Genomic DNA, 27,312 nt, shown 5'->3' with positions numbered 1-27,312 from the left:
TTGTTGGGGGAGGTGGGATCGAGAGTTGGTTTTTTCAAAAGAGGGCGGACCCAAGCTTCCTTGAGGGAGGCGGGGACTTTCCCTGTGGTAAAGGAGGCATTCACAAAGGCTGTTAGGAAGGGTGCTAGCGCTTCCGTGCAGTCTTTGATAATGGAGGCTGGGCATGCATCACCTTTGCAGTTAGAGGGCTTGATGTTCCTCATAATATTGATGATGTCTTTTTCTTGAATGGGTTTAAAGGAGCAGGGTAGGGGGGGATCCGGGGCAGGTGATGGGATAGGGATATGCATACTGGGTAGGGCTTGTTTAGTGGCTAGTATTTTGCTTTTGAGGAGGCTTAATTTGGTTTGCATGGCCGTTTGTATTTTGTCACACCAGTCTTTGTCTTTGGTGAAATTCTGGGGGGCGGGAGTGGGTGTCTCGAGCTCTCTGAAAATGGCGAAGATTTCTTTTGTGCTAGATTGGGCTTCCGAGATTCTGGATTCAAAGGATTTGGCCTTTGCTTGGGTGATTGCCTTTTTGTATTTGGTGGATAGGGCTTTAAAGATCATCTTGTCTTTTTCAGAGTGGGACGTTTGCCACTGTGTGAGTGCGACTTTTTTCTCGTTGCGGAGTGTGAGGAGCTCAGGGGTGAACCAAGAGTTGGAATGGGTAGTGGGTTTGGATTTGCGGGGTTTGAGAGGGGCAATGGAGTTGATAGCTGCTTTGATGGCAGTATCATAGGTTGTTGCGAGTGTTTCTGGGTCTGATGAAAAAGGTGGTCTGAAGCTGGGCCTTGGAGGAAGGGCAGTAGCCTTTCCTTAGTGAGCTGGCGGGAGCTTCTGGCGAGGCAAGGTGGGAGCGGTTGAGGCAAGGGGGAAGCAGGGGAGCTAGTGGTGAGGATGCTAAAGGTGATGATATGGTGGTCAGACCACGGGGTGGGATTGTTACCTGTGATGATGAGTGGGCAGTTATGCTGTGCTATCCAGTCGAGCGTTCTGCCCTGAGTGTGAGTAGGGCTAAGGATGGTGTTCTTGTAGCCTAGAGCATTGAGGGCAGAGTCAAGGGATTTGGCTGCTACTTCCTTACTATCCCGGAGCCCTAGATTGACGTCCCCGAGGAGAATGGCTTTAGACTGTTTTTTGAGGTTGTCAGAGAGGAGGTGGATGAGAGAGGCTTGGAAGTCTCCTGTTGGGCCTGGAGGGCGGTAGATAGTGTGCACAGTAATGGTGCAATGGGGAGAGAGGGTTATTTTAACTTGGAGGTAGTCGCTGTTGTTGTTGGTCAGGGATTTCTCTATCTTTCTGATAGAGAGCGAGTCTCTGGCAATAATTGCTACACCTCCGCCTTTGGAGAGGCGGTCTTGTCTAGTTATGGAATAGCCAGGGGGTAGGGCGAGGGATAGTGCCGGGCCGGAGGCCTCATGTAGCCATGTTTCTGAGATCATGAGTAGATCTAGGTTGTGGGAGGTTAGGAGGTTGTGTATGTCTAGGGCGTGGGCATTGATGGAGCTAGCGTTAATCATGGCGCATTTCATGTGGGGTTCAGTAGTGGCTGAGAGGGGATTCATGATGAGAGAGGGTTTGGTGGAGGGGGGGTTGAGCTCTGGTTGTTAGGGGAGATGCACAACCCAGATTTTACACTGGGGGTCTAATTTTCAGAGGCGGTGGACACATGTGGTATAGCATTTGTCACACTAGCATTCAAAATGGTGGTAGAAGAATTGCAAATCACAGATTTTACACTGGGGGTCTCATTTTCAGAGGCGGTGGACACATGTGGTATAGCATTTGTCACACTAGCATTCAAAATGGTGGTAGAAGAATTGGTGATGTGGGGGGGGGGGGGGGAGTTCTGCTGGGCTGGCAAATGTACCCCCACAGATTCACAAACGGAATAAAAAGAAAAGAAATCCCAGTGATGCTAGTGCGTCCAGCCCGACCATGCGGAGAAAAGGACAGAAGGGTGATGAGGAAGATGCGTGGGGCGAGCTCAGGTGGGCAGGGTTATGGCCACGTGCCGTGGCCCTGCGTAAAAATAAAACAAAGAACATTTTTTATTTGTGGACGGAATGCCCCACAAGTATGTGAGACTAGGCACAGGCAAGTTTGAAATTGCAGGCAGACGGGATAGGCACAGTGAGCCAGTGGCCACAGAATGCTGTAAAGAGAATGTAAATCCAATGAGATGATGTAATGGAAGTCAGCAGTGAAGGCAGGGGAAGAATGATGGAAACCCTCAACTCAAAGAGGATGTTTAGTGTCTGAAGAGTTCTGGGAGCTTTCTCTGGGGAGGAACCAATCACCAGCCAGTCATACAGGTATGGATAGATGTGCAGATCCCCTCAGTCTTCACATGCCTGCTTCAGCATTCATCTTTTTCATAAACACCATATGAACATAATTGAGACCAAAGATTGAGAGCTTGGGAAATCTGTGCTGGCGTCACCATCTTTCTTACCATCAGGGAAGAAAAAGGATCAGAAAAGATAGTTCCAGAACTAGCCTCAGGCTGGCATGGTTCTCCTTGAGCACTGAGAAAATGTCAATAAAATCCTGATGTTTGCTGAGGGCAAGACCCGCTCCACTGAGTTCATTTGAACTAGTGACTAGATATAAATCATACGAGGAGGATGTTAGGGACAATTATTTTTATGCTTCATCCACTCTCCTAGTGAGACCCCTGTATTTTTGCTGGACTTCTGGACCGTTTTCGGAAACCCTGAATGAGGGGAGCCTTTTTCCACTCATTCATTCTTTTGGGCTCTTTCTTTTGGAACTCAATTCTTTGTATTGTACCTATCTCATGGAGAATATTTTACTCCATAAATCTGTATTTTACTATTGCAGCACACAACTCCTAGTGGGCAGTGTGCTGGGACCCTTAGGGTCCTCCTTTGTGATTCCTTTTCTTTATCCTAGAGTAACTACAGTTCTTAAGGAGAGAGGGATACTTCGTATCTCTCCTAAAATGTTATAGTCTGAGAGATTGGCACACACCACTTTATGTGGAGTGCCAAAGGGATACCTAGTATCCCCCTTCTCTCTGCTCCAGTGACTTTTTAATCACAGACAATCTCCTAGTTATGGCTGGTGGCAGTGGATGTGTTCTACCAACTACTGTGCAACCTTTCTACTGCAGGCTATGTCCATACTCTCGGTATTGCACAATAGGGGCACCCAAGTACTAAATTGGGTCCTTGCTTCTTTCCCCCCCCCCCCCATTATTAGTATGGCTGCTCTTTGTCAGCCCTTCTACCACTCTGGGAGGGGGGGGGGGGAGGACTGTATGTGGGTTTTGTCTTTGGCAGGAACCCTTGGGTGTCCTAGCCTAGACTCCAGAGTGTCTGGGCGGGCAGGCAGTGGGGAGGAGTTTTCCTCCTTCCTGTCCTTTGTCTGCCAGAGTGCCTGAATGGGACCAGCTCCCACTGGGGGTCTGGCTGTCCTGATTGAACAGCCAAACACCCCTTTCTGTAAACTGCTGAGGAAGACTGCAGAGGAGCGAGTGTTGGAACTGTATAAAAAGGTGAGGCTCCTGGAGTGAAAAGCAAGTCGACCACTGGAAGCTGAACCTTTACAAGGCCGTGAAGCAACCACTGCAGTCCTCACCCAGTTTTCTGTGCGACAGAGGAACTCCGAAGAGGACGACTCCTTCCCTTTGACTCGTGGGAACAATCAAAGACTAACTTTGATTTGAGCAGTCTCCCAAGGTCCTGTTCGTTTCCAGAGCTGCGGAACCCAAACACCAGGAGACCTGCTGCCCATTTTGAGTGCATTGTTGTGGAAAGGCAGAATCCGTCCCAGTCTTTGCTGAGCCCTCAATGACACTTCAGAGCAGCTCAGTGTGGGGGACTGCGGGAACTGAACAAGACTGACCAGGCAAATCACGTCCTTTGCTGGTGCTGCTGAAAAGGCGCCAAAACCGCAGCGTGATCAGAGAAGTTGATGAAAGCTGTGCTAGAGGTCTTCCCTCAAGACTGCTGCTGAGATATCCGTCCATTGTCCTGCCTTATGTCATCAGAACAAAATTGCAAAGCATCCATCACAAACGTTTTCTTCAGGTGCTATTGCTTACCTAATTCCAGAAAGTAGCTCCAGAGCGTTGAGTGCAAGTAGAGGTGTCCAAGGCAACCACCTCTTACCTAGACTCAGGCCGCTGCTTGTGGCCCTTTAGCAAGTCCTTTAACAGGGTCTCCAACGTTGATCGGTCTTCTTGCATCTTCTTTCCTAGAGACTAGAAAGTAGCCACTTGAACTTTTGACTATGCTTTTCAAGACTTTAAGGGGCTCCAAACTGCCTTTTAGATAGGGTTTCTTTTTCGACTTTAAAAAGACTTGCTGTGCTGGCAAACTGCCTCTAGGACCTGAAGCTCCAATAGGATAAGACTAACCAACTGATTTCCCTCCCAAAATAACCTGTGTATGCTGACTAAATTACGTATTACTTTGTGGGTGTGCGTTATTACCAATAGTATGGTAGCCCTGTCAAATTGCTGTAACAACTGTACACATTCAGCAACTACCAAGTAAGAAGGAACAAGTTACTTACCTTTAACTGTTGGTTCTCCAGCATTTGTCTAGCATGGATTGACATACTCATGAATATTCCCCCTCAGGCTGGGAATCCTCGGTAAAGAAAAAAATCAGTCTGTTTCATTTTTTTAACTGTCCTTCTATTAACAACCAATCACTGAGCTCTGGGCCATACTGCCCCCAGCCAATGACTGCCCTCTACCTAAACCCTTCCTCTGGCAGCCATCTTCAGATTTGGTAGCACGTAAAGTGGCAGTAAGACCAAGAGAAGAGCAGCAGATGGGTAGGCGGGAGGGTTTGCATGTGAATCCATGCCAGAACCATGCTGGAGAACAACCAGTTACAGGTAAGTAACTTGTTCCTTCTCCAGCATGGGGTCTGCCATGGATTCACATGCTCATGAATAAAGAATAAAAAGCAGTACAAACATGCACATCCACAGGAGGTGGCAAGGCTCAACATAAGCATCTCTTACCTCCTCACCAGGTTCACCTTCAAGTGAACAGGTTGTGGAGCACTGTTTGGCCGACTCCAGACTCCTCCCTGGAATCCCTGTTGATGCAGTAGAATTTTCGTGAAGGTGTGAGTCTACCTCCATGTCACAGCCCTGCAGATGTCCAGCAGGGGCACACCAGACAGGAACATCTTTGTAGCAGTGATCGCTCTGGTAGAGTGGGCTATCGGACGACCAGGCAGCAGTCGGTTTGCCAACCAGCGACAGTGGGTGATCCAGCCGCAGAGCCACCTGGAAATGAAAGCCTTGGAACAGGGCCTTCCCATGGTTCACAGGACCAAAGTTCACAAAAAGTTGAGTTTTTCCGGAAATTCTTTGTGCGGGCCACATAAAACTTCAGCGCTCTAGCCACATCCAGCAAGTGCATAGCCCTTTCAGCCGGCGATAAAGGCGTCAGAAAAAACACAGGTCACACCAAGGGCTCGTTCAGTCGAAAGTCTAACGGTACCTTGGGCATGAAGGAGGGGTGCATCCGCAGCACCACCCTCGTCTTGTGCAAAGTCAAGTAGAACAAGTTACTCTCTTACGTGGTAACGTTCTTTTGATGGGATGGTCAGACAACGTATTCCATATCGATGACGGTAATCACCACAGCTGTGCTGCTTCGGAAAAATCTTTCGGAGTCTGGGTCCTGCGTCGATGACGTCGATACGCTGTCCTCGAGGGCAGCCGCGAGCCGACATCACCGGATGTTATAAGCAGGACGCCCGTAGCCTCAGTTGTAGTTTTCCCCCCAGAACTTGTGGCACCAATCTTCTGCCAGTATGACCACAGAAAACCTTGCGGAAACGTAAGCTGCAATCGCATAAGAAATTCGGTAGCGAGAAAGGCAGTGAGGGAGCAATATGTAATACGTCATCGGACCATCCCATCGAAAGAGTGTAACTTGTTCTTCGAGGGGATTGGTTCCTCCGACGTATTCCATATCTATGACAGACTCCCAAAGCAGTACCAACGTAAGGAGGTGGGAAAATAATTTAGAATATACAAATTTAGAATGCCCAATCAAATTGCAGAGTAAAGGACCGCCTTGCCAAAGGCCAGATCCTCCCCATGGATAGAATTTAGGGAGTAGTGACATACAAAAGTATGAACCGAAGCCCAAGTGGCTGCTTCACAGATGTCATGAATAGGAACACCCCTCTGCAGGGCAGTAGAGGCAGCCATACCCCTAGTCGAATGAGCCCGTAAGCCTACTGGAGGGTCCTTACCCGCCAGGTGGTAACATTCAGAAATTGCCAAGATAATCCATCGAGACAAAGTCTGCTTAGTCACAGCTCGTCCCAAACGCCTTCCAGCGTAACCAATAAAGAGCTGATTGTCCACTCTGACCCAGGACAAGAGTGAAATGTAGAAACGTAAAGCTCTCCTAGGATCTAACCTATGGAGCCTCTCCTCGTCCTTACCAGGATGCCAAGGAGGATAAAATGCCGGAAGAACAACCTTCTGGCTTAAATGAAATTCCGACACCACATTCGGAAGAAAGGAAGGACGAACTCTAAGGACAACCCTGTCCTTATGAAACACAGTGAAGGGTGGTTTAACTGAAAGTGCCTGTAACTCACTCACTCTGTGAGCGGAAGTGACCACCACTAAAAATACAGTTTTGAGGGTTAAAAGTCTCAAAGGACAAGAATGTAAAGGCTCAAATGGAGCACCCATTAGAAACTTGAGAACAAGGTTGAAATCCCAACCGGGCACCTGGAAAGGTGACGGAGGGAGCACGTTGGTGAGCCCTTCGAGAAACTGAGAAATTAAAGGAATTTTAAAATAATACTCGTCAGACGAGCGCTTAAATATGGACAGCGCCGCTAAGTAACCTTTAATGGTACCCATTTTCAAGCCCCTGTGGGCTAAAAAAAGCAAAAAAGGCAGAACTACAGGAATGTCACATGAAAAAGGATCCACATTCTGAACCCTGCACCAGTCGCAGAGCTTTCTCCAACGGCAACAGTACAGGGACTTTGATGCCGGCCGTCTGGCCGAAAGCAACACCTCCATCACGTCTTCAGGGAGGTCCCAATCCTTATACCTCACTCTTTCAGAAGCCAAGCGTGAAGGTTGAGGAACCTGACCTCCCCCTCCCCCTCCGTGAGAGCAGATCGTCTCGGTAGGGAAGACGTGGAGGGCAGATGGGCAAGTCGAGAAGGTCCGGGTACCACGTCCTCCGGGCCCATGCCGGAGCAATGAGGATCATCCGGGAACCGAACCTCCGTAACCTCCACAGCACTTGCGGGATGACGGGGACTGGAGGAAACGCGTACAGCAGCGCGAAGGACCACTCCACCACAAACGCGTCTAAGGCTCCTTTTGGAGGAAATTCCCGCGAGCAGAACCTTTCGCACTTCCGGTTGACACTGGAGGCGAAGAGATCCACTTGAGGGGTCCCCCAAAGGGTGAAGATCTCCAGGAGAATCTCCTGAGCCAACTCGCACTCGTGAGAGATCGCGCTCTGCCTGCTCAGAGCGTCCGCCGTCTCGTTTTCGTCTCCGGCCAGATGAACTGTCGAGATGGAAATTTCCTGCTCGATGGCACAGAACCAGAGCTGCATCGCCTCCCTGCACAGAGGAAGTGACCCTGCCCCCTCCCCCCCCTTTTGTTGAGGTAGTGCATGGCCACACTGTTGTCCGTCAGAATCAGGACATTCTTCCCTCGCACAGTCGGCAGAAAAGCCTTAAGGGCAAGCCTGACGGCCCTCAGCTCCAACAGATTGATATGGAGTCTGGACTCAGACAGAGTCAGCTCATTGGCATGAGCTCCCCATCCCGTGAGGGATGCGTCCGTCACGATCGTCACCTCTGGCCAGGGCAGCCAAAATGGAGCCCCACTCATCAGATTGCCTTCGACGGCCCACCACACAAGGTCTTGGGCGACCGAGGGCGGCACCTGAATGGGGTTTGCCAACCTGCCGGAGGACTGGGACCATTGAAGCTTGCGGGCCCATTGCAGAGATCTCATCCACAACCTGGCCTCTGGCACCAGAAGAATGCAGGATGCCAGGAGGCCGAGTAACCTCAAGAACTCGAACGCCAGGAGCATCTGGGCAAGTTGAAACTTGTGCACCATCTGCTGAATATGAAGAGCCCTTACCTGGGGAGGGAAACACTGCCCCAGGGATGTGTTGAGCAATGCTCCGATGTACTGGAGCCGCTGAGTTGGCGTCAAGTGGGACTTCTTTAAGTTGAGGGAGAAGCCCAGCTTGTGAAGGGAGTGGCAGGCGACGGACAGATGATCCAGGACTTGCTCGGGAGAGCGCGCCCTGATCAACCAATCGTCCAGGTAGGGGTAGACGTGAATCCCCCTTTCCTGAGATGCGCTGCCACAACCACCATGATCTTGGTGAAGACCCTTGGGGCGGAGGTCAATCCGAATGGCAGGACCCGAAACTGAAAGTGCGAGTCGCCAACCGCGAACCTCAGGTACTTCTTGTGCTTTGGATGGATCGGCACATGAAAATAAGCGTGCTTGAGGTCGACACACACCAACCAGTCCTGAAGTTGAAGGGCCTGGAGGACTTGAGAAAGAGTAACCATCTTGAACTTGTCCTTTCTGAGGAGCTTGTTCAAACCGTGCAAGTCCATGAGGGGTCTCAATCCTCCGCCTTTCTTCAAAATCAAAAAAATAAGGGGAATACCATCCCTGGTTCCTCTCCGCTTCAGGCACCAGTTCTATGGTGCCTTTCTCCAGCAGGAATTGGATTTCCTGCACAAGGAGCGGATCCAGTCTCTTCAAGGAGAGGTTCCCTGGTGGATTGTCGTGAGGCCTCTGCCGGAAAGGAAGACAGTAGCCGTGGGCTATGATCTCCAGAACCCACACATCTGAAGTAATGGCACGCCATTCTACCAGATGCTGCGTGAGCCTTCCCCCAACCGGAGAAGCATGGACCTCATGACTGAGCTGAAACGGCTGCGGCAGTGGCTGAGGGCAAAGAGGCAACTGCTCACGCGGCCTTGGCACCTTGAATACCTAGTTTTCCACCTCTGGCACTCCTACGGTTGCCCCTTTGACTTGCAGCTCCTCTTGATTTACTAAACGACGAGTAATATTGCAAGGAACCTCCACTCCACTGCTGTCCCCTAGGACGAAAAGGTGGAGGTTGGCAGACTGCAGCGCCCAACGACTTGGCTGCAGCTTTGGAGGTCTGCAACCTCTCAAGGCTCTCGTCAGCATTGCTGCCAAAAAGATGTTCACCATCAAAGGGCATGTTGAGGAGGCGGGCCTGCACATCACGAGCAAAACCAGACTTCCGTAACCACGCAAACCTGCGTATCACGGTGCTCGCCGCCATGGACCGGCTGACACAATCAACCATGTCCAGACCCGACTGAACGGATTCACACATGGCATCTGTCATGATCTCTGCTTCCAAAAGATCAGGACTTGCCCGACTCCCTTGGAAGCAGACCCATAACCCCGGTTCCGAGTGCCAGCCAGTCCCAATTGGGACCTTTTGGACCCTGTCCTGGCGCCAGTGGCACCAGGCTCGTAAAGATGCCCAGTCGCAGCGCTGGAAGCGCCGGGCTCATAATGCTTGGGTGGACTTACCTGCAGCAGACCATGCTGCTTACTTACCTGCCAGTTGAACCCCCTGATCCTCTTCTGTTTGGGACTACTTTTCCTGTTGGGTGGGGCAGGAGCCACTCCCTAGGTTCAGAACACTGGAACTCTTCTGGAAAGCAGGAACGCTTTTCTTACCTAGGCGTGGCTGTGGAAGGAGACACCTAAGCACTACAGGAGGCTATTTAAACCACACCCGATGGATGAATCTTGCTTTGCGTTATTCTGCATTCTTTGCAGCAGAACGCTCATCGTGTTTTCTGCTTCTGATCCTGGGCCTAAGGGAACAAAGGCTTACCATCCTGGAATCCAGTCCTCAGCAGCATCTGTAAAGACAAAGAAAGAACAGGTTAGCACTACGGTCTTCAGTGGCAGCGCATCTCTTACCTGGTCCATCGGCTGTCACCAACGCCTTGCGCTGCATTCCGGCATCTGAAAGACAAAAGCTTACCAGCTCTTCGCACGCTCCGGAGGCCTTCGGCGCTGCATCCCGCATCTGAAAGACAAATGAAGGTGCGTTTAAAGACATTGGGCAACTTTATTACTCACGTGCCATTACTCCTTCCCACGCCGAATCCAGTGGGTATTCCAGCACCCTTCAGCTTCTCTAAAGCTCCGAACTTGTACCTGCAAGATAAAAGGGACAGTTAGTGCGCATCGTGAAGCAGGCTACAAGCGCTTACTTACGTGCTTCCAGGCGCTTCTATTCCTCACGCGGGTTCGATCCTCAACTCACATCAGCCCGCCATCGCCGGAACCCTGCAAAACAAGAGATATCATTACAAAAGACTTTTAAGACATTTGAAGTGCCCAGAACTTACCGTTCGTGCAGTTAACGACGGACAGCAGTCCTCTGAGGTCAAGAGGCCTGCACCCTTATCCAGTGAAGAAACTGGTTACGGCACCCTGCCCCGAGGCAGATGGAGAGCTCGGCGTTCACTTACCTAAGGTGAGGGCGTTAACCTTTGGGGTTCTACAGGAGAAGAGAAAGGGAAGAGGAGAGAGGCACCCAATAACCCCAGTTCATTAATCCCATATTTTCTATCTGCAGACATCTTACTCTTCGAGTCAGACATACAGTGCACAGAGGTCCAGCCCAAAGAGCCAACCGTGTGTTACACATCACCTTTGAAGATACGGCATTCACCCAGTCAAGACCGGCGTCTCTGCGGGAATCAGGTGAGCGTTACAGCATCCTTGCCATCCTGCACGATAGCTAGGAAACCATCCAGTTCCTCCCCTTCGGGAATATGATCAGCAGCTAGGGAAATACAGTACCAAAGAGTGTGCGTTTAACGAGACAAGGCACAAACGGAGTTGGCAGCCTGAAGCGCCATACCCCCAGAAGAAAAATACCTTCTACGCCCAGCCATCAAAAGGTTTGTCATCCCTATCGGGAGGGATGGTAGGGTACGACGCCTGCTTTGCGGGGGCCGTAGCCGCCTGCACCACCAAACCTTCCGGAGTGGGGTGCGTGGTCAAGTAGCAGGGGTCGCCACTGGCTGGGCGATATTTCTTCGGCAATGACTTGCTCACTGCCGGAAGACTCTGCAGAGAGGTCAAAGCCACAGCCACCCTTCTCTGCAAGGCAATATGGAATGGCAGCCTCCGACAAGGCCGCCTCGAAAGGCGTCGACAGAATCTGTGTCGACATGGAGCGTGGCGCCGACAGCTTCGACGGTGTCGACACAGGCCTCGAGGGCAGAGCCCCGAGCGTGTCTCGACAGCCTGGGCGACGATGACTTCCTCGGAGGCGGGGCCTCTAGGAGAGTCCATCGACGACCTCGGTGCCGCCAGCGTCGATGTCTTCCTCGAAGATTCCACAGGTTATCACGGTCTCGAGGGCGTCGAGGACCAGGACCTGGAATGGGCATGTCTAGAGCGACCATCCTTGTCCAACCGGGACCTCGAAGGCGCCCAGTGGTCGCGACGACTGCTCGAGCCCGAAGGCATGCGAGCGGCGTCTCGAGCACAGCCACGACCGGAGCCCTGCAATTGAAAAATCACCAACATCTCCTTTCGGAAAGAATCCCATTCCTCATGAGTGGAATGCTTGTTGGGACAAACAACCCGCCGATGGGCGGAGTCCTCGGAAGAGGACGGGGAAGGCGACCTGTGACGGCGCTTCCTGGTGTGCCTCAAAGAGGCAGAGGAATGGCAGGACCGACTCCCAGACCGAGAACCCCCGGACTCATGACGATGTGGCGAGTCGCCCCTTGAATCGTCCGTCAAAAGACCAGTGGAACGCGACTTCCGAGGCTTGGCCACCTTACCGACCAACAGCTTCTTCTTACGCTCCGGCAAGGCCTTCGTTGTGAGCGATTGGCAGTCGACACAGTCGTCCGTATCATGGTCCTCCCCAAGGCACCAGAAGCAAGCGTCGTGCATATCCGTCAGCGACATCTTGGACCCGCACACCCGACACTTCTTAAGCACAGACCGCGCGGTGGAAGAAGCCGAAGACCTATCGATAGCAATGAACAAACGGGTTCGAAGAACCGAAAGAACAGGATTCAGTAGAATCGAGGCGCGCCGAGATCTCCGAAGCGAACACGTTCGCAGAAAAAACGGAACTGAGGCTACGGGCGTTGTGCGTCCTACTGCTAACATCCAGTGACGTCGGCTCGGCGCCGCCCTCTAGGACAGCGTATCGACGCCGAAAGATTTTCCGAAGCAGCACAGCTGTGGTGATTACTGTCATAGATATGGAATACGCCGGAGGACCCAATCCCCTCAAAAGGTGGCTTACAAGAGAGGGCCTCGATCTCCCCCACTTGTAGTGCAGAGGGGGATGGCCACGAGAAAAGCTGTTTTTCACAACAACAATCTGAGTGGTGCAGAATGCATAGGCTCCACAGAGGTCCCATGAACCTAGTAAGCACCACATTGAGATCCCACGCCAGGGCCAGAGCCTTCACCGGCGGGAACGAGCGGAATAGTCCCTTGACAAATTCCTTGACCAATTGGTACAACCACAAGGATGGCCGTCCTTGGGATCTGGTGTAGCGTGAGATAGCCGCCAGATCAACCTTGATGGAGGCATGGGCCAGTCCCGATTTGGCCAATGACAGCAAATATTGAAGTACCTGAGGAGCCTTGACCCTCACTGAGTCGATCTTCTTGGAACAACACCAAATAGCAAATCTCTTCCACTTGAGTTCGTAGCATTTCAAAGTAGATGATGCTCTAACCTTGGCGAGAACTTCTTTGCAGTCTGCCCGGAGATCGTAGCCACCGAATTCTAGCGCTGCAGGAGCAAGGCCTTCAGGTTGAAGACCCTGGATCGTGGTGAAGAATGGCGCTTCCTTCCCAGGCGAGAAGATTTGCGACCACTGGCAGCTTGACTGGTGGTGCCGTCGACATGCTGAGAAGATCCGGGTACCAGATCTGCCCCGGCCACACCGGTGCAACGAGGATCATCCGGCACCAACAACAGCAATGGAGGGAACACATACAGAAAGGAGCTTTCCCAAGGGAATGAGAATGCGTCCCCCATGGTCCCCTGCTGGCAAACCTCTGGCATTTGGTGTTCGTCGCTGTCGCAAACAAGTCGATCTGGGAATTGCCCCATTTGCAGAACAGATTCTGGACTAGGTCCTGCCAAAGCTCCCACTCGTGGCATGAGCGCAGTTCCCTGCTCAGAGAGTCGGCGACTGTGTTCTTGACTCCTGCCAGATGAAACGGGTTGAGGAACATCCCCTGAGCGACAGCCCAATGCCATAAATCCTGCGCTTATTTACAGAGCACCGGGGACCTGGTGACCCGCTTTCTGATGAAAAAATAGTGGTGGTATTGTCTGTGAAGACCCGCACCACATTGTCCTTGAGGGATGGCAGGAACAATTTGATGGCCCAAAACACTGCCCGTAGCACCAGCACCTTGATGTGCAATGTCTTTTCCTCTGGCAGCCACAGGCCTCTGGCTTGAAGACTTTCGGTGTGGGCTCCCCATCCCTCCAGGGAGGTGTCCGACGATACAGTCTCCTGATGTGGTGGGGCCTGGAAATCTGCGCCTCCGGTCAGATGAGAGCACGCCCCACCATTTTATCCCCCCCGACGGAACCCCTCGTCAAGAGCGATCTTGTCCGGGAAGCTTTAGGACACCTGAATCTAATGGGCGTTGAGGAACTCCTGCAGTCGCCGCATCCATGGCCTGCAGAGTCGGATGAGATAGATGCATGCCATCATGCTGAGCAGAGACTTGATGTCCCTCACCGTGGCGAACTTCAGAGCGAGCAGCAATTGCACCTTGCCTAGGATGGCCGCCACTCTCTTCTCAGACGGTGATACCAGGCACGACACTGTTGAGCAGGGATCCCAGGAACAGAGTGTCCTGTGATGGAGACAAGCAGGACGTTGTATAATTCACTGAACCCCAGATCCGTCAGTAGGCGGACGGTCCTCGCTGTGTGGTCGACGGCGATGCTCCCTGAGCCGGCCTGGATGAGCCAATCGTCCAAGTAATGGTAGACGTGGATCACTTGCAGTCGCAGATGTGCCGCCACCGGTGCTAGGCACTTGGCGAAGAGCCTTGGCGCGACTTCAATCCGAAGGGAAGGGACTGGAATTGGTAATGCTTCCTCTGAACAAAGCATAGAAACGTGCAGGGTCCCTTATGAATTGGGACGTGGAAGTGCGCATCCTCCAGGTCCAACAATGACAGTCTTCTTCTTCTAGCTGTCCAAGCACGTGTTGAAGAGGGACCATTCAGAACTTCTGGGACTTGATGGATTTGTAAGTTGCAGGTTAAGAATGGGCCTCCAGCCCCCGGTCTTCTTTCTCAAGAGGAAGTACCTTGAGTACTTACATTGCCCGAACCCCCAGCAACAGCTGAGGGACATGGTTTTCCAGACGGGCCATCAGTGGTATTTGGGGACACTTCCGTCTAAACTCCAGGGTGTGTCTGTGGGCGTCCAGCACCCAACTGTCAGTGGAGGTGGTCGCAAGCCGGCCTCCCACCGGTGTGCACGGGTGGGGGCCCGACGTCACAGCCAGTTCATTCTTGCTTGGACGTTGACGGGCCACCTTCGGGTCCCTGGCGCCGTCGTCCTCTTCCGAAAGCCTTGCAACAGCCCCTGTTGGTGTCCTAGGCCGAGGAGCGGGAGGGCTGGCGGTACGAAGAGGAACCCCCGCCGTAACCCTTGGATTAATGGGAGACTTGCCCCCTGGGGATCGAAAGGACGACGGTCGCTGATGTAGCGTGCCCAGGGCACGTGCCGTTTCCGCCTTGATGGCCTGTAGAGACTCAGTCTACAGCCTTCCCAAAGAGATGGTCTGTCAAAGGGCATGTCCAAAACTCTCATCTGGACGTCCTGCCGAAGGTTGGCGGCCTTGAGCCAGCCATGACAATGAAGACAAACGTTGTTGCCCATCAGGCTGAACCCCCGTGTCGGCAATGTCCATGGCCAACGTGATGGCATGGTCCGACACCACCTTGCCTTCTCTCAAATCTCCAACGCCTCTGACCTCTTGTCGTCAGGGAGGAAGTCCAGAAGGGGAGCAAGCTTGAACCACAGCTCCGGGTCGTAGTGCGCTAGGATAGTGATGGTGTCGGCGGCCTTGATGGTCATCTCTGCAGAGTAGATAACACGTCGTCCCATAGCATCCAACTTCTTCCCAGGGCTGCCCGGAGGGGCGGACACTGACTAGGATGAAGCGCCCAACGACTTCTTGGCCGCTGCAGAGTCCACCGAGTCGGTGACGATTGGGCCCACAAGCACTTGGGCACAGAGTCAGGCACCCTGCATTTCTTCTCTAGCCAGTCCCTCTTCGCTGAGGCCGTAGAAGGGTTCTTCATAACAGACAGGCCTTTGTCCCAAGAGTGGGACTGAAAGAATGATCTCTTCGCCTCGCAGCGCTGGTACAAGAAGCCCTCCTTCTCTGGCGCAAGCTGGAAGAGCTCTGAAGCTCTGAAAATCATCGCATGAATCAAGGAGGGGCGGATCTGGGCAGCGGCGACAGGTGGTTCCCCCATCCCACCGTCGTCTGTGCCAGTCGTTGTCGTGTCAGGATATGTCTCATCCCTCGGGGGAGGAGAGGGCAGCGAAGGTTGGCAAGGAGGTAGTGGGTGCCTCTTCCTCTTCTTGGCCGCCGGTTCCCCCGTTGCCAGCAGGTCTGCCGTCCCCGGAGCCGTGGACGAAGCAGTCGGCGTAACAGGCATCCTCCTCTGTATCTCGGATACCAGTGTATTTAGAGTAGAGAGAATGTCCACAGAGGTCTCTAAGGGGGCAGTTGAGGCAGAGGGCAAATAGGAAGCTGAGGCGCAGGAAGAGAGCCAAGGCCCTCGTCATCCTGGGGCTCTTCGCCGACTTGACGGTATCTTAGTCGTCGTCACCCTCATCGTTGGGCCTGAACCAGACGTTTGCCTCGTCCTCCTGGATGGTCTGACGGTAGACAAGTTCCTCCTCTGAGGAGATATCTGTGCCCTGGAGGATCTCCGGGCCTCCCCCTCCCTGCCCCTCCTTTACCAGTATCTTCTTCTCAATGGGCTGGAATTAAGACTCCCTCCTGGCAGGGAGCAACACTCTCGCCTTCGGAGGTGCGCCCTGTGGGTCCGCGGCCTTCGAAAGGGACGCCGCCACCACCACCACTACCTCGATGGAAGGCAGAGCCTTCGTCGGGTGGACATGGGCCTTCACGGTCAGGACGGTCCCTTGTCCTGCTTGGCCTTCCCGGATGCCTTGACCTGCTTGACTTCTCCTTAGTGGGTCGGAGTTTCGGTCCTCTTGGCATTCTACGTCGAGGGCAGGCTGGCTTTGGACTTCTCCTTGCCCGTCTCGGGAGCCACCTTCAGTTTGCCTGGATGGTCCAATTTCCTCTTGGATGGAAATCCTAAGCACTGGCTGGTGACCGAAGTTGCTGGAGACGTTGGACGTGCCAAGGCCGCCGTGAGCCCACCGCAATGGCGCTCCCGGTGGCAGTGGACTTGGCCTTTTGTTGGACCCCCATGGAAGGGGCGCCCTCAAAAAGGACTTTGTCAGCTTTTCCGGATCCGGGAGAGGCATGCGCCTGGGAAAAACCCACTGCAGCCACTCATGCTGATCCTTCAACTTGCGTGTTGAGAATTCACTGCAAAATGCACGATCATCCTCCTTGTCCGTCAGGTACAGGCAGTAAAGGCACTGGGAAGGTTTGTCTGAGAAAACATTTCATAAGCCGCAGTCGGAACAAAACTTGATAAGGGGTGTAGAATCCTTCTCCTCCGACATGGTGCACGCGGCGTAGGTCTGAGAAACTTGACGAAATCTGCCCTTGAGCGGCACTGAAGAATCTGAAAAACGGGTCCCCATTAATCGGAAGGGTGATCGATGGAGCACAAGGCTCAATTGACTGAACAATAGAGTAAAACTCTTCCAAAAATAGAAAGAAAAACACAGTCAAAGCTCGAGAGCTAAGCACAAGGACTTCCAACACTTGAACGTGCGGTAAAAATATGAAGATGGCTGCCAAAGGAGGGGCTTAGGTAGAAGGCAGTCATTGGCTGGGGGCAGTTTAACCCAGAGCTCAGCGATTGGTTGTTAGGGGAAAGACCGTTCAGAAATGAAAAACTGATTTTTTATTGACAACGGGGAATATTCATGAGCACTTGAATCCATGTCAAGCCACATGCTGGAGAAGTGGTCTTTTGAAAGTATACCCATGTGTGTTGGTTTATTGTGCTAAGTATTTAACAGTGACTCTTGTGTAAATATAATAAATATATATTTCTATATAAATGCATGTTTCTTTGATGTGCATTAGTAGTTAGAGTACTTAGCTACAGCGCACATCTTCCTCTTAAAATAAGCCTGACCGTTCTGCCACTCTATCAAGGTCTCTGAGTAGTACAGACTGATACTAATAGTGTGGGATCTACAACCACTGGCATAGCTTGCAGGACTTTAGGAAAAGTCCCTTAACAGAGGAGATGGGGACAATGACGAAAACACCTTCAAATGAGCCAGGGGTCTGAAAAAGGCAGACGTCCAATTGGAATGGGATTGCTGTTGGCCACAGATCGGTGTGCAGTGGGCCTGGGTGCAATCCTCATTTTCTGGATCAAAGGGAGCTGAAGAGGCACAAAGAAACATTTAGTTTGTTTTTAGATGCTTGAAGCAGTGCCTACTTGGTAGATCAGGTTGGTGAGCATGCCTGTCCTAATTGCTTCAAAACCCTCTGAAGATTCTAGACCTCGAACCCTGCGTGGAATGTGACTTAACATTTTTCGCCTGAGGTTTTAGGAGGACAGTCAAATATTTGCTGTTGGAGTTGGTCTGTTTCCCCATTCAATGATAATCCGTAGATGAATGGATTATACGTTGGTGGCAGCAAAAGGCTGGTCTAATATGCACTTCTTATCCACTCCAAAGCAGATTCCCCCTCCCTCAACTAGAAGTGTCTATATGATGGACGGTGAAATCCAGTATGTCCTGCGTCACCAGTTTCGCCTCTGCAAGGCACAACATAAATGCTGCCCGCTTATCTTGCAGGAGGTCCGGAAGAAAGTCTACCATTGATAGATCAGGATTTGCTGCTGCAAACAAAGCATCAATGTTTGCTTGACTTAAGATATACCGAATGTTTTCTTTCTATACTTCTAATATTCAGTCTTCCTCTACTCTGTTGTAAGGAAGTAGATTAAGAGGAAGATGAGGGCTTTCTATACAGTGAGGCACAAGCCTCCATCAAAAAGAGTTTGTGGATGAATGCGAGCAGAGGTGCATCTGAAGCAATTTGCATCTTGCCTCAATCTTTTTACTTGTGGGTAAGCAGGAGTGAGACTTTTGCCATGTTTAATCGTTAATGCTAGTACTTTTTTTGTAAAGCAATGCCTGACAACCTTGAGGCTTCCACTGCCAGTACCTCAGCTAAAACACGGTCGACTTGGATGTCTGGGTGGGAGGAGAGCCATCTTAAAAATGAGAATATCACAGTTACCCAATCATGGAAGGACCCTCATCTGCCTCAGTGTCAGGTAAGGCAGTGGAGAACTTGGTTTGTCTCCTCTGAAACCTTTAGAGGAGCCAAGTCCTGAGGACGTGGTGTAGAAACCATAGGGGGTGCTAAGACATCCGATACATTAGAAGTGTGAGGTAACTGGAGCTTCAACCGGGAAAGGTGCAGAGTGGGCGGGTACACGTGCATAAGAAGCTGTTACCATCGGGAGGGGGCAGAACAACATTTATTAGTCATTCGCCTTGATTTCATTAGTCCTGTACACCTTGTGGAAAACCTGTCCACACTAGATTGGCCCTGGAATTAAGCAGGCGAGTACGTGGACGTTGACATAACATGAGATTTAGGAACTCAGTGTCTCTTGTGCACCAGAGATTATCATGGGTCTGTATATCGGAGGGCTGATAATAAAAAGGTGGAGATCATGAGCACTGGAGGGTTTGCATAGATGGCTATTGGACAGTTTGCAAAATCTTATGCCTCTACACCGTTGGTGGTAATCTCACTGGAGGACGCAGACATTGATATACGCTAGGGCCTGCTGCCATTTCTGAAGGGGCAGAACCACATGAAGGATAAGACATTGAGTCTCAGGTGTGTGTAAAACAGTCCTGTCCGGAGTAAAGCCACTGTGCACCGGCTCCAAAGAACCCTTAGGTAGACCTTGGGTGCGTGGGTTGAGGATTTGGAGTGGATGGTTGATAGGTAATCTATGCTGAGAGATTTTATTATCTCTGGTAGTCCCAGGATGTCAAGGCGCCCATCGAGTCGAGGCCTGGTGAAAGAGCTGCTTCGCCCATTGACTACTTGTCCAGTCTTGGCCCAGTGGGCTGAAGGCTTGCGCCCAGAATGAGAGCCTCAAGACACCTCAGCGCTTGCGTGGGCTTGTTGAAATAGCCCCATGGCCTCGGGGAGACCCCCCCACCGCAAGTAGAGCACCAGGACGACATTGAAGAGTCAGATGGCCAACATCTCAGCAGAGAACCTTCTGCGAGGACTACGGTTAGGGAGAATTCTAATTTCTGTGCTGATTCACTTTAACCCTAGAGGCCCCCAGCTCTTTTGCTGGACTTCAAGAATTGAATTCCTATCCTGGAGTTAGAGCTATTTTTCTCACTCCCTCATGTATTTTGTTATCTGTTTTGGACTCTTTTTCTTTGTTTTTGGAGTCTGGCAAACTCCATAGGCACCTACTTTTGTCTTGTGACAGAGGTCCTTTGGATTTCTCACAAGGTTTAAATACCTTCTCTTGGGCGAACTACTGTTCCCAAGAGTAGTAAAGCGAAACTAACATCCAGAAACCCCCCCCCCCCAACCCAGTGGGAACTGGTTCTTTTCAGGCAAGGTGAAAGACAAAGGGCTGCAGAGTTTTGGACTCCTCCCTCGCGTCCTGCCTTCTCAGACACTCTGGAGCCTCAGAGGGGAATACAAAGAGCTCCCGCCAAAGACAACTACAGCCAAGATCTTTCCCGCCTAGGAAGGCAAAACGCGACCTAAGAAAGAACAAGGATACTTAAAAATGGTGAAAAAGGAGCCCACCATTCTATCAGAATGGTTACCCTCCAGTGCATTATCGCATTTGACAGCCTGCGAGTAATGAGACTATAAAGTCATTAAAAATGTTGCCCAGTAAGTGAGAAAGGGGATACAATGCATCTCCCCAGCACTCCCCACATAAGGAGTGGTGTGCTTGCTCACTTTGGAAAATGTAAAGGGGATGGGAATCCCACTTTACTTCTTGGGAACAGTAGTTCACTGAAGAGGTAATAAGTGAAATTGCCAAAGGGGCAAACCCAGCCTAAGCCCAAAAGTTACAGGAAACTATAACTCCAATCACACACTATGGAGAGACATAAAAAGGTCACCATTAAAATAGCAATACACCAGGTGAGAGGGGGGAAAAGGATTCCCACACCACACACACAAGGGAAAATAATCACTAAGTCTGTGCAGAAGGTTCTGCGGTTGACACAGGTGAGGAAGATTTAGCACCAATATGAAAATCTTATCTAACATATCGGACCAAGCACAGAATATGTCGTCCCAAGTGGATTCTGGAATACTAGCAGCGGTCTCTGTAGTAATCCAAGTCAGAGGGGTAAATTAACATGCCCGTTTTTCCCTCAGCTGTTCTCCATAGGGTTACACCTGTCCACAAATAGCCGTTTTCTGACAGTGAATGCCTGGTCATGGATCCCTTCAAGGACTGGGATTGAGCAAGTTCACTTACCTAAACCTTAGCTAACCGATTTATCAATCATAACCACTGGCATCGCCAATCTCTTAATAAACCTTCCATTTTAGGGTTGGACCTTAGAAGAGCTAGGGAAGTTGTTCTAGGATTATCCTGAAGGAATCATTTTATTTCAAATGCATCCAAGTTCGTACCCGTTTCAGTGGTCATTGAATCAAATGATGTTCTATTTCTCCTAATGGTGAATATTAATACTGGGGTGACAATACTGGACTAGAGATTTTACTTGCTTAGTGTGTGTATTCATTGCAGCCCTGATCACCCTCAACCTTCCCAAGACTAAGCCGTGCCACTCTACTACCTTACCTTAACTGGGTTAGGCTCAGTCTTCTCTATTTCACCATAATAGGGTTGCTTCCCAAAATCCACCCCCAGGCTTATTTTCGTAATCCACCTCAAAAGAAAACTTAACTCTTTAGCTTGACCACAGATCACATCCCATATGGCCAGTTAAGTGGTATGTGCAGGCCCTGTAATTTATCAGATCCTGGGCTCTCCAAACTGGCTAAACACATAAGTGTTTACATGTCCATCACACTCAGGATTTGGGTATTTGCAGCTTGCATCCATGAATAACACAGATTTCACATCTAACACCCTCTCTAGCCTACCAACAATCCCCACCCCATCTTTTGTTCAAATGTCACACACAGCGAGGCCACAAAAAATGAAAAGGGGGCTATACAAGATCACTTTACATTATATCAAAGTACATACATGTATAATAAAAACAATATTAGACCCAATCTGGGATGTGAAGTGAGAGGAAACCTCTGCCAGTTTTATAGCCTCCAACTCAGGTACAGAACATGTTGAATATCGATTTATTTTATTTTTAAAATTTGTTTATTGGCATTTTCATTAGTGTCAGCTACATGATGTTCAGGAGTGCCGTACACAAATAATAACAATGCTTTTAAACTTAACAGTAACCTTATAACTACCAACATAAACTGTCTCCTTATTTGGTTCATGTTTTACAATGTCTTTTGTCTCAGGGGTGGGGGGGCCGCAGGAGGGGCTGTCCAGCAGCATCAGAGGGGGGAGGGGAGCATCTCAGGGGGTGTGGGGGGGCGCATCCTCCACGGCTGTTGAATATCGATGCCTCTGCACTGCAGGATATTCATGAAACAGGGCTACAACGTATTTGTTGCAAAAGGTCCTCAATTCAACAATCAAGTCTAAATACTTGCAAACTAACCTGGCTCAATTTACTTTAAAAAAATAAATAATTTAAATGTAATTCCTTGTTGAAAATGCTTCGGTACAGAGGAATTCCTTCCTTTCCCCAAAGAGGAGTGTGCTAGAAATGTCAAAATGACAATCATATTTACAAGAAAAGTTGTCCAAATAGAAAAAGAAATGTAATAATGAATTGTGTGCATGCTATTTTTTAGTGAAGCTTGTGAAAGGGACTCTTGTTCTTTCAGGTTGGAGATTTAATTCTGGATAAGCCGAGAAACAAACGTCATAATGTAAATGAGAGTTAAACCTTTTACATTCCACAAGACCAAACCAATTAAAAAAAAATAACATAAGTGACATACCATTGGGTGAAAGCAAACTTCACGTGTTTTTATCACTTGTTCCATAACGTGCTTTACCAACAAGACTTTCATAGTTTCTCTTTTGCATCACACTGCTCGATAAAGGTTGGTAAGCGATGGCCATTTTTCCTACAACAGAAAAAGGAATTCCGATGATGTAAACTTAGCATCAAAAGTTCAGATATGTAAAATGCTAATCCAAACTGTAAAAAGGAATAGTAGAAACACTTAAATTAGTGAGGCTGGCTAGTGAATGAAGTTAGTGGGTTGAAAGGAACCAGCTACTCATCACAGGGGCGAGTATTTTCAAGTGCCCACATTCACATTTTATCCATGCTTGAGTGATCTATATAGTACACTCTAAGTCCCAGACCGGACTATGATGCATAACATTTAATAAACACACATTGTGATGGACATGTGAAGCCAAGCCGAGCAAGGAACTTCTCAGCAGACAATTGTTCCACCAACACCCCTCCAATGTTTGCCAGCCCATGCTCAACTCCTGTGCTCCAAGAAGGTTAACCTTGTCACTGCACCCCTCCCCCCCTTCACCCCACTTGTATATGTAGCACATAGTAGTGCTGCCATCTGTCTACACCAAAGCCTCCTCGGGAAAGCTGTACTTATCTCAGAACCAACACGTTTGTGTAATTTTCTGTAATCTACCACCAGCGCATGGCTCACTGAGCTAGTGTGCTCCACAACTTTCTAGTGATGTATTAGTCGCTAATACGAAGTCTGGTTGTGGCCTTCCCAATGGCATGCCGTTGATAAGATGGGCCTTACTGGACCACCATAGTGTGGTCTGACATTTTATCCACTTAGGATGTTGCCCCACTCATTGAAAGTTAAGTTCCTGCTATAGTGACCTCATCTTTAATCTACATTAGCACCGGGCAGGGGAGCCAGCCAATCGGGTGGCTAGGAACGCGGGCTTGCACCGCCGGTGTAAACCCACATTCCAAGCCGCCCGACGGTCGGCTCCCACTGCCACCATCTCCCCCCCACTCCCCACACCCGTTAATTTAACCCTCCCCCAACTTACTTTATTGCGGCGGCACTCAACGCTGCAGCTGCTCCTTCCTCTCTGCGCAGAACGGTAAAGGATTTTCCTTCGTACAACAGTGCGCCGCGCGCCTCGTTGTAGGAAGGAAAATCCTTTTTTTAGCACCATGGATTGCCGCTTTGGTAACCAGAGTTGCCAACGGCCTTAGCCTGGGGTGCTAATGGCCTGAACACCCGCCGGATCAATGCTACAGAATGGAACCGAGGGATGTAGGACATCGGGCTTAATAGCACGACATCAGTTTGTTTTACACCCAAAACAGACTGCCAACCCGCAGATGTGGTTAAGCTTGCAATTATATTTGTTTGGCTGCACTTGTAGACATATCCAGTATTGCACCCATAAACTATATACGGTTTATTGAAATCAAGAAGGATATGTGAGAATTCTCTGGAAAAAGATGCAAGTACTGCATGACAGCACAGTTCATCCGCTACCTAATGTCAATTGTTGACATTTAGCTATCGACTATATAGATGTCAACACTAGCTCTAGAACCGAATTGAAGACCCTTGCCACCGACCACAATCCAAAACAGACCCTATGATTTGACAATGCTTCTCCCCTTCCAAGAACCAGAGAAAAACAGATGTGTAAATAAAGAAATCAAATTGGGCATCCAAAAAGTCCAGGAGCACAATATTCTCATTGTAACTTAGAATGTACACCAACATAAGCATCCTGAATAGTTTTTACTGAGCCCAGAGTTCCATGATCACCTCATGCCCATGGTTCTAAGTAGCAAGAAACAGTCACTCGCCGTAGTGACTACTGTACTCCTAGTCCATATTCCTCCATAGAAATGGTAGACGGTTGCACAACAAAAAAGTCCTGCTTTCTGCATGCATGTGCATGGACACAGCAGCCCACACTGACTCCTACAGGCCTTACCTCTCGGTCCTTGACCACGTATCCACTACTAACAGATTTACACAGGGAAAGAGGGCGGGTGATATGGAGTACAGTAGTCACTACGGTGTCTTACAGTAGTCACTCCTCCGTCCCATCTCCTTTCCTCCATACCAATGGGAGATTTCACAGCAAGAAATAGATTTGGTGAGTCAGCAACCCACACTGGATAGCAAAGAGGTTGCGTACAACAGCCTGTCCAAAACAGACGTCAGCCATGGAACTGGTTCAGCAATGGAACATACAGGCAGCAGATGGTGTAGACTGCATGGCAGACCCACTAATAACCTCCCAAGAGATGTTGCACTGAAAAGATATGGCTTGAGCATGAATGCTCTTAGGATGCTCACACTTCTGCAAGGAATAGCAATGTGTGATGCCCCAGACTAGTCACCTCGCAACCATGGCCCAAGAGGCCCGTGAGCTGGCTTGCAGACAGGCACCAGATTTCCTAAACCATTTTGATTCAATGCAGGTAACATATTAACAGATCTCGCGACATTGAAAAAGGGAAGCGCAACTTCAGCCAGAGACAGGGAATTCAGAAAAATAAGTCGGAGAGCTCACCTTTCCGTTGATATGAAACAAGGACACAACCTTATGTAAAAAGGCCACGTGTGTGTAAAAAAACTACCCTGTCCTTCTGGAAAAAAGTGTAGGACTTGGAAGCAACTGGAGCCTAGATAGCCCTGACTACTTTTAGACGTGAGAGCCACCAAAAGTGACATCTCGCAAAGTCAAAATTCAGCTCTGTGGAAGCCAAAAGTGCAACGGTTTGAGCATCAATGATAAAGGGACCATGTTCAAATCCCAAACCAGAAGTAGCCTCAGCATGAGAGCCAGCAGGACCTGAGGAAAAAGACATGACCTGGGTGGTGCAATAGGCACTGATAAGAGAAGATGGACATGAGTTAACGGAGGGTCCAGTGGCCGTACGAGGGTAGACAAAGGAGAGGCAGGTCATGGGATTGACATGCTTGTACCGTGCTCATTATCAGAACCTTGTGCACTTGCTCCTTTACTGGGCCCAGGTAAATGGTTGCCTGGCTTATTTCCATATTTTCTGCCGATTTGATTTGTGTATTTATATCACGCACAGTGATGGACTAAACCGTATAGTGGCGCCGCTGACATCTATGACATTGAACCACAAATTGTAGCCATCAGATTTGAACAGAATTTATATCACAGACAAAGGAAGAATAGGTAGCTATCTAAATAAGAACGTTTTCAAGCTGCTACGGAATTGATTAAGTATCCAAGACCCTGATCTCCGTATGGATACCATTCCAAAGCTTTGGGCCAAAGATGGCAAAACTTCTATCCCCCCTTGATACAAAGAACGGGGGCGGGGGTGCTCATAAGTGATTGATCCTGTGACCGTAAGCACCTAGAAGGTTGGTACAGGCTGGTCTTGTGGGGCTAATCTATTCAGGCATTCAAATACATGACATGCCACCTTGAACTTAATACGGTCTTCTACAGCCAGCATAATGCTCGGCGGGTGGGAGACATGGGCAGTTTTACTCAGTCAGCAGACAAGCCAAACTGCTGCATTCTGGTCCTTTTGAAGCCTATAAAGTTGTTTTACTGGAATGCCCATCAACAGACTATTGCAATTGTCCAGATGGGCATTTGTCAAGGCCCCTACCACCATAGCGTGGTCCTCTACTGGACTGTATCGTAGGACCTGCCGGGGTAGTCTCAATGAGAAGATTGCCTGTACCTTGGCTCCTACCTGACCTGCCAGATACATCCAAATATTTTACCTTGGGGGCAAAGCTCAGCTCTACATCCAAAAGGGGGGGGGGGACTTACTGTTTTTTGAAGAGCTGCGAGTAAATGTTTGGGGCCAAACAGGACGAACTCTGTTTTGGATGCATTTAGTTGGCACTGGCTAATAGACATCCACTCACTAATTTCTTGTAAGCAAAAATTAACCCTGGCAAGGGTTTCTTCCAAATTGCAAAATCTGATGAAAAATTGGGTATCGTTGGCATAGGACTGGTAACTCATCCCATGACGCCTAAGAATCTGCATCAGTAGTTGAAGATAAATGAAAACAAGTGGCAACAAAGATAACTGCTAACTGTTAGGTAGAATTTTCATTTCTGTACCAATTACCTTTAACCTTCGAGGCCCCAGCTCTTTTGCTGGACTTTGGGCTTTTTAATTTTCCGAGAGAGTGGGGCTTTTTTCTCAATCTGGTGTGTTTTATCCAACTAGGATCTGATTAAGAGAGTCTGGTAAACTCCATAGGCATCTGCTTTTTGCATTGTGACACAGAACCATTTGTGCAGTGCCACTGAGAAGTCCTTTGGACGTCTCCCAATGTTTAACTACCTTTTCTTGGGTGATCTACTGTTCCCAAGAATAGTAAGAGGACCCCTGTCTTACTTACCTTTTCTTTTGTGGTCCAGCACATACCACTATGTGGAGTGCTGGAGGGGGGTGTCCAGTCAAATGGTCGAAAATGAAAATATATATATTTTTGGTTGGTTAAAAAATATTTTTAATAAAGAAAACAGGGGTCGGGGGGACCCCCCCCATAAAAAAAATGACTGGTAACCCTGGAGGAGTTATATAGTAACTTATCCCACTTCGGATATAACATTCTGTTACACTAACTTGAATGGATAGTGGCAGTGGTTTCTTTTTTACTACTTTGTGCCATGCATCTGCAGGCTGATTCCTCAGCTGCAGTACAGCACCCAAAGGTGACAATTTTCCCAAAATAGCCCGGTATTCTTTTTTCGCTTTTACTCTGTTTGAATCGGGTTTGAGTCCTTTGTGCATGCATTTTGTCTTTGCCTAGGCTTCAGTTTGTCTGGAAAGGCAGAAAGTGAGGGATGGTTCCGAAACTTTCCTGTCCTTTGTCTCTAGGTGTGCCTGAGTGAAACCAGTGCCGATTGGCCAGATGGCTGTCTGTGGGGACAGCCATCCTGCTGGGTGATTGACAGCCTATGGCTGTGAATGCATGGGAACTTGCTTAAAAAGGCAAGGTTTTTGGGATTAGAGG

General features: G+C 49.6%; 1 protein-coding gene across 3 annotated transcripts in view; it reads right to left on the bottom strand.

Moving 5' to 3' along the window:
- The window catches only part of ZNF217 (zinc finger protein 217), a 301,010-nt gene that overhangs the window by 85,540 nt on the left and 188,158 nt on the right, over positions 1-27,312 (bottom strand). For all 3 annotated transcript variants that reach the window (XM_069651143.1, XM_069651144.1, XM_069651145.1), the window contains exon 5: positions 22,316-22,444. In XM_069651143.1, the coding sequence (XP_069507244.1) occupies positions 22,335-22,444 (110 nt within the window). In that variant the 3' untranslated portion in view covers positions 22,316-22,334. The remainder of the gene's footprint in view (positions 1-22,315; positions 22,445-27,312) is intronic.

This window comes from Ambystoma mexicanum, chromosome 3p (assembly GCF_040938575.1).
Source record: "Ambystoma mexicanum isolate Mex_15411 chromosome 3p, UKY_AmexF1_1, whole genome shotgun sequence".
Lineage (NCBI taxonomy): Eukaryota > Metazoa > Chordata > Amphibia > Caudata > Ambystomatidae > Ambystoma > Ambystoma mexicanum.
This window is presented reverse-complemented; position numbering and strand designations above follow the sequence as displayed.